This window comes from Eurypyga helias, unplaced genomic scaffold (assembly GCF_000690775.1).
Source record: "Eurypyga helias isolate BGI_N326 unplaced genomic scaffold, ASM69077v1 scaffold10053, whole genome shotgun sequence".
NCBI lineage: Eukaryota > Metazoa > Chordata > Aves > Eurypygiformes > Eurypygidae > Eurypyga > Eurypyga helias.
This window is the reverse complement of record NW_010240524.1, coordinates 8439-15889: the sequence shown is the minus strand read 5'-3', so window position 1 is coordinate 15889 and position 7451 is coordinate 8439. Positions and strand designations below refer to the sequence as shown.

Below are 7451 nucleotides of genomic sequence, written 5' to 3'. Positions count from 1 at the left end.
GGTGTGGGAAGGAAGGCTGCCTCCCGGGTGGGGAGGCGGCCGGGTCCAGCCGAAACCGCTCACTTCGCCTTTCCCCCTGTGACGGTGAAGCTTTCAAAACGAGAAGTCCCTCGAAAGGCTGAGATGCGGTATGTAAGTAGTCGCTTGGCCTTCCCCGCGCCCCGTAGGGAACAGGGGTTGGAATATGCGCGTGCCAGTTTATCCCTGCGAAAAATAATCCTACCCTGCAGGAGTTCCTTGTGATGTGGTGGGTGTGTATTTGTAAGGGCGCTTGGACCCGTTGTTTTTAAGTCTGGTTTTTTCATATCTGATACCTATGTTTCATATGTTACAAATTATGTTATTTTTAATAATTTTAGTGGGAGACAATAAACTCAGGAAACACAATCCACTTGTCCAAGTAATTCTAAAATCCAGGAGTTTCAAACAGGCTTCACGGGAGCATGTCACACAGTTAAGCTTTCTAAAAGCAACAGCTTGATGGTGTGTGTGTACCATAGTCCAAATTATTCCTTAGCTGGGAGGGAGGCTCCAGGACGAGCGCAGGGACTGTGAGCTGGCTTTAGCCAGCTGTCTGACCATCGGTGTCTTTGGAGCAAGGAAGCTTTGTCCACCTTAGCCAGCAGATGCATCTGTAAGGGGAAGAGCTTGGTTCTGAGTATCCAGCATGCACACGACTTACGTTTTTGGGGGGTGGGGTGTGAACTGAATTCTCATTAGGACCACATCTTTCAATTTAGCGTGGTCCAAAATAGATCCAGGTTGCGTACCTTAATCTCTGAAGTGACCCAAAAGCACGGTAGGTGAGGATGGGTGGAAGGATCACTTCACAACCATGCTCCTGATCTGAGCTTGCGCACTGGTTTAGGTACACCAGCCTCTCGCCACACTGGAGGAGCATGGCAAGGGGAAGAGGTTGGGGAGCTTCAGAGCAAAAGGAACTAGGTGTATTGCTGTTGTCAGGAAGAGTATTTGGGGATGTTAAGAAGGAAACGGGACGTGAGGTTACTGTGGAATGCTGGCATAAATGAGGGCAGCATACAGACAGAAGACACATCTCTTTAGGCAATGAGACTTCAGTAGGTTTGTATTCCCCTCCTCAAGGACGTGCTAGTCAATTTTTCATGTCACTTGATGCAAAATGTATTTATTTATATTTACTTTTAAAGAGGCAAATATCCAAATACAGATACCTTTCTTTGCTATTTGTCTAAACTCCCTTTAGTGGAAAACAATGTGGATGTCCCATCCCTGAAAGTGTACGAGGCCAGGCTGGATGAGGCTTTGAGCAACCTGGTCTAGTGGAAGGTGTCCCTGCCCATGGCAGGGGGGTTGGAACTGGATGGTCTTTAAGGTCCCTTCCAACCCAAACCATTCTGTGATTAAAGATGAGACAAATCCACCCTGGCCTCTGGTGTCATGGGCAAAGTTATAAAGCTTTAGCAATGGATCATTTTAATTTTGTTTTTGAAGTAGGCTGTTTGCTGTGTGATGGTGGCAGTAGTTATCAACTACTCTTCTAATTCGTTCATGGAATGTTTTTCAAATTTAAATGTTGTCTTGCACTGTAATTCACTTGCACTGTGAAAAGTGCCTGAGGCTCAGCCAAAACTTACCTCACTTATATCCTACAAGTTACTGGCCATTGTGGATCTTTGACTTTTCAATTCTTCTGAGCTTTTAAGTATTTTACGTTATGCAAGGGACATTTGAATGAATCCATTGCATAAACTCTTACTTAGTCAGTGGTAGCATTTTATGAAGTGATGGGATGGATTGTGAATCCCTAACACTAAATGGGAGCAGAACTGAGCTCATCGAGATTTGAGACTGCTCAGGTAAATAAGAGGAGTGACTTGGGTTTGTGTGGAAGGGTTGATCTGGTGGCGTTTAACTGAAGCACTATAACCCTGCTGCCAGGAGAGAGGAGCATCAGGTTGCCATTTGATTCCTTGGAAGTCTAATGTTGATTAATAGCTTACTCAGTGGAAAACAGATGAGCTGCGTGTAGAAAACCATCTACTGCAGTTACGTGTGAAACTGGACATCCTGGATTTACTTCAGGTGGGATCACTTGTTGAGAACGTCAGTTAAAGAAACTGCTTTCTAGCCTGTGCTGGCTTACAATGCTGGAAGAGCCTCAGGAGCTCCAAATATTTACCATTTTTTATATTTCCCTTTTTTAAACAGGCACTACTTTGCACTGCCCACGAACCCCGGCGAGCAGTTCTTCGTGTTCTGCACGCTTGCCGCTTGGCTGATCGCTAAGGCGGGGCGTCCCTTCGAACGGCCCCAGGAGTCTGATGACCCCAACGCAGTAATATCGAACGTGCTCTCGGAGCTGCGGTCCTTTGTAAGTGCTGAGCGGGCTGCCTTCCCCAGCGCCTTGCAAGCACCTCCGTCACCTGGAGAATAACAGTAACGGCACGCTTCCTCTGCTGTCCCATTGCGTTCCCAAGGACTGAACAGCCTTCTCCTATCTCTAAGTTTGCACTGTGCTAATTAGTTAATTGGAAGTTTATACTGCGTGAACCTACTCGCTAACTTTTTGGCGTTACAACGATAGTCTTACAGTATTATATATGGTTCCAATTAGTTTTGTTCCAAAATCTGTAAAATGGATTAAATCAGGCTTACTCTTCTCACAGTGCCACATAATGTCATTTATAGTGGTATAAATGACAAAGATTTTACCTTGAAAGTTTACGCCGTGCTTGTGATCCTGCTCCTGCCCAAGTCAGTGGTATAATTCGCAGTGAAGGAAATGGTTTCATGGTGTTCATGTTTTCTTCTTTAGGGTTTGTTTTTTGGTTGGTGTTTTGTGGTTTGGTTTGGGTTTGTTTTCTGGGGAGGGGCTAAAAGGTTGCATAAATTGCCAGGAACTATTGGGATTTTTTCAATATAAAAAAACCCCCAAACCCTCAAGGTCAGGAGAGCGTATCAACTTACAGAAGGTATGATCTTATGGAAGATTATACTGTGGTACAGCTGTGAGTGATGTCAAGAATGTTGTTCTCTAAAGGAGTTACGTGATAAAAAAAACTAAGATATTTATTCTGTAGGACAGCAATAAATGAAGTATTTTATAATAAAATGTGAAAAAACAAGGCAGTGTTGAAAAGCTGGCGGTTGTCTCAGTACCCGAGTTCCCCCGTAGCTGCTCCTGCCTTGCCAGCATGTCCCTTGTGTGCTTGCCCATCTAGCTCCCTTGCAGCTGCTAACTCTTCTGCTCCCTTCCACCTCCTCTTGCCAGGTGCTTTAAGATTTCTACACTGCATCTGTTCCTTGGGTTGTTCTGGTGCCTGACTGGAGCTTCAGGGGGGATGAGCATGAATTAACATTGGCAAAACCTTAATGTGCAATGGACACTTTGGTTTTAGCGTAGTGAATCTTGTTACTCCCTTAAGAGGAAACTTGATTGATGGGCAGCCATTAGTAAACAGCCTATCTCTGTATTTTAGGGAAGGCCTGTGGATTTTCCTCCCTCAAAATTAAAGGCAGGTTATGGAGAGCAAGCATGCTATGTTCTTGATTGTTTAGCTGAAGAAGCCTTGAAATACACTGGCTTTACCTGGAAAAGGTATAGTACACTTTTAAGCATCCTCCCTTATGCATTGTGTTCCAGGGAACAAATATAAGTCGTAATTGTAAAAACAAAACATAGTAATTGCAAAAAATGTTTTATTTGATGTTTCACAAGATGCAGAATTCAACTAGGTTTGAAGCAGTGGGACAAATTAATTGTGTGAAATTGTATTAGGAATTAATTACCAGCAAGGATGAGTTTGGGCCTTTAGTAGACTTAGCTAATTAATAAAGATTTGGCTGATGACCTTTTTGTGGTCATTTTCCTGTGTATAACTGCCTGTTAATCTGACATTTGAGTTGAAACATATTAATATTCTTTTAGAGCCTATGAATGAATCTTGACCTCTTCTGTTGGAGCTATGAACAGTATCTGATAATGTTGCAAGTAGGCTGTGGTTAACTTTGAGTATTTAATCCGAAGGAAATCTTAGGAGAAATTAGATGACAGACAATTTCAAGTACATGAAAATTTGTTTAATAGTGCTCTTGATTTCATGCCTTCCCTCTGATGGCTTTTGAAATGGATATTGGGAAGTAATTTTTACCTGGGAAATATTTTACTGTGACCTCCATGTAGTGCACAAATTCCACTGTAAGACAGAAAGTAGCCTGGGCTGAGTTACACTTGAATTTTAGGAGGTTTGGCCGAAAGAGAAAATGACTCAATATTTACTCCCTGGATGTCTGCGGTATGAATGTACTGTGCTGCTTGGCATAACGACTGCCCCTCGCTTTGGAGACAGTCCAGGATAAACAAGGGCTTCTAAGGCTGCGCGTTAACTTTTCTGGTTTAAGTGCACAGAGACTCTCTAGTGGTATTGTGCATCCTCCCTACTTCACGTGACATGTTTTGTTTGCTTAGGAGCAATTTACAGAGACATTTCCAATTTACTGTGTTGAAAAGCTCTGCTGTTCTTTGAACTCATTTCAGGCCAGTGTATCCAAAAGAAGAGCTAGAAGAAGAAGAAATAACAGAAGAGGATGCAGAATTAACGCTTAACAAACTGGAAGAGGATGTTGTGGTAGGATTATCTATCTGGGTTTGATTATATAAAGTATTGGTCAGCTATAAGGAAATTCTTCTCATTGTACCTTTTGTTTGGCCTTGTTTGAAAGTTCCACTGCCCTTTTCCCTGCATCTCCTTTCCTGCATGGTCAGCTTCCCTGCGGAGTCTTTTGTTTCCTTTCTGAGAAGGTTGTTAACTCTTAAGGACAGAACTCAGTTTCTTGTGTGCAGTTAAAGTGAAGTGGAATCTAACCTTCTGTTGGAATGGCATAGATTCAGGATTGTTTGTTTTCTGCTGACACAAGCTGTTGATGATAAACAAAACTTCAACCCTTCTTCACAGAGTTGGCTACGATTTGGTTAATATTTGCCCAGCCCTTAATGAACAGAACGCTCACTATTGCAACTCAGACTCACTGCAAAAAGGAAGCAGTAACTTTGGTACTTTGTTGATCTCAAGATTTGGGAACAGGGTGGGCGGAAAAGAACAACTGGAAACTGAGCATTTGTTTAAAAACACTAGGAAAGACCTAAATAAAGGTTGCAGAATAGTTTCTGTAGAGGAAATTCACGGCAGCTCATCACTGTATATTCCACGAATGAAATGGTAATGTCCAGTCCTCCGTTCTGACTGCAGAATAAGTCTGCCTGCTTTGAAACACCTTTCACCAACAAGATGACAATGTTTGAGGATGAAATGTTTTGTTTATTCCTGCTTTTCAACAACAATAATTGCAGTGAAGCTGTCATGTCTATGAAACAGCCTATGAAATACACCTGTAAGTTCAGCTGTGCATTTAGGACTTACTGAGGGCTGGATGTTGGACAGAAGTTGTTTCTTGCTGACTGACTTTCTTGGAAGATTATTTTTATGAGAATTGGGGTCCCACTGTTACCTGGTAGCATGATGTTATCATGACACATTGTCATTTTCACAGGCGTCTGTCAGTCTCCTCAAAGTGAGTCTTTTTACTGCTGACTTAAACAAGATTTTTCTGGAGAAGGAAGTTAGCTGAAGACAATTAAAGTGACAATTACAAAAATAAGTTAGTTTCACATCCGACTTTTCCAATAGTGGGTGATTCTGTGCAAAATAAATGTAGATCAACACCAAGATATCGAAAGCTGTGAGCCTGGAAGTGTTTGCTTGCCGGATCAGTAAATTACTTGAGGTGAAAATAATTTTCAGGAGTGTTAATGCCCAACATTATGGGATAGAAAATGCCACAATGGTCACATTTTTGTGTTCACATTTTTTAAGTGTTTGGTCATAGAAGTTGGAAATAGAGTGCCAGTAATGTTGTCATATGGTTCTGATCACAGTCCCAGTTTATATGCCACAATAGTCCACAGGAATGTAATAGTTGAAGAGTTTGCTTCTCTTCTTCCTCTTCTCACAGTTTTCCCAAGTTTTGCGTTATTTTTATTAACCAAGAAAAATTCCGAGCTTTTTTCCTTAAATTCCATGCAAAATGCAGATGATGTGATGTGGATGTCTGGTTGTGTCTTTGTCAGTTTTGAAGCCTCCACGGAAAAGGTCTTGAACAATTCTGAGAACAGTAAGAGACATTCTGTAGTGCGTGTTTGACCAGCCTCAGAAATGTAAGCTGTTGGCTGAAGCTTTAAATACGAAAACAGTCAGCCATCTGCTCTTTTCTGTGTCTCTTAAGGTCTAAGCTGTTTAAATGGGGAAGTGGGGAGGAAACAGTTAACTAAAGCACAGTTGAAACCCTTCAAAGAACCTCTGCATTTGCTCTCAGGTGGTATCTTAGCCCGCGATTTTCACAACTAAGGTGTTTTATTACCTCTTCTGAGTTTGTGTGTACCCTTGAGCTAGGTTTATACCACGTGGATTACCACTTTTGTAGAGCTCCTAATGGTTCTACAGGGATTAATTGTATGCTGATATAATTTTTTTTTTTTCCCCCCAGTCTGTTTGTTGCTGCCAATATATTGATATGTCCTGGATATATTTGCTGCACCCATAATTGAATTTAGCTGTATTTCCAATAGATAAATGCTAATGATGAGGTTCATTGATTGTTCTTTTGGTTTTGATTCTTCTGCATAAAACTGATGAGGCTGACAGAGACAAGCCTAGTTCTGTAAGCGTTGGGGAATTAGGTGAACAGTAGCCAGCGAGGCTGGCTGTGTAAGGGAATCTGCATAGTTTGGTTCCTCAGTTCTGATAACCAGCCATCATCTTGTCGTAGTGTTGTAAGTGCTGTACAAATATATGTATTTCCCATGTAGCAAAAGACAGACCCAATCTAGTCAGCATTCATTTCCTGGAAGTATTCAGGGAACTAGGGGCCAAACGTGTCAGAAGAAGATAAAGTGGTCCCTGTTAGTTACAATCTGGGTAAGGTACAGGAATAAGCTCCCAGGTTTTCACCGACTGTTGAAAGGTTCTACACTGAGACCTGTGTTATTGCAGCAATCGTGATTTGTCTAGAAAGGAGGTGAGTGATGAAATTTGACTTGGGTGGAAAAGATGATGGCCAACAGAAGAGCTACAGAAGGACAAGGTGTATGGGTAATAAAATGGCAAGTGAAAGTCAGTATAGATAAACAGAGGGTAAGTCACAGCAAAAGCATCTTTGACTTCTGCAGTGATGGGCTCTGAGCTGATCGTGACAACTGAGGAGTGCAAATTTGAGCCTAATAGGTGATTTCTGTGAAACAGTCAGCCCAGTGCATTGTGTCATCGGCAAGAGAACAAATCGATTGCCTCGATTTGAATAGTGTCATTTGGGGGATGAAAAGCTGGACATGAGCCAGCAGTGTGTGCTGGCAGCCCAGAAAGCCAACCGTATCCTGGGCTGTATCCAGCGAAGAGTGGCCAACAGGGCGAGGG

At 42.3% G+C, this 7451-nt stretch overlaps 1 protein-coding gene across 1 annotated transcript in view; it reads left to right on the top strand.

Annotated features, from left to right (window-relative positions):
* Nucleotides 1-2110: 2110 nt before the first annotated feature.
* The window catches only part of IFT57 (intraflagellar transport 57), a gene marked incomplete at both ends in the record, with an annotated part of 12681 nt that continues 7340 nt past the window's right edge, over nt 2111-7451 (top strand). Inside the window, 3 exons of the mRNA XM_010148464.1 lie at nt 2111-2353; nt 3462-3580; nt 4520-4610. Of these exons, the coding sequence (XP_010146766.1) occupies nt 2111-2353; nt 3462-3580; nt 4520-4610 (453 nt within the window). The remainder of the gene's footprint in view (nt 2354-3461; nt 3581-4519; nt 4611-7451) is intronic.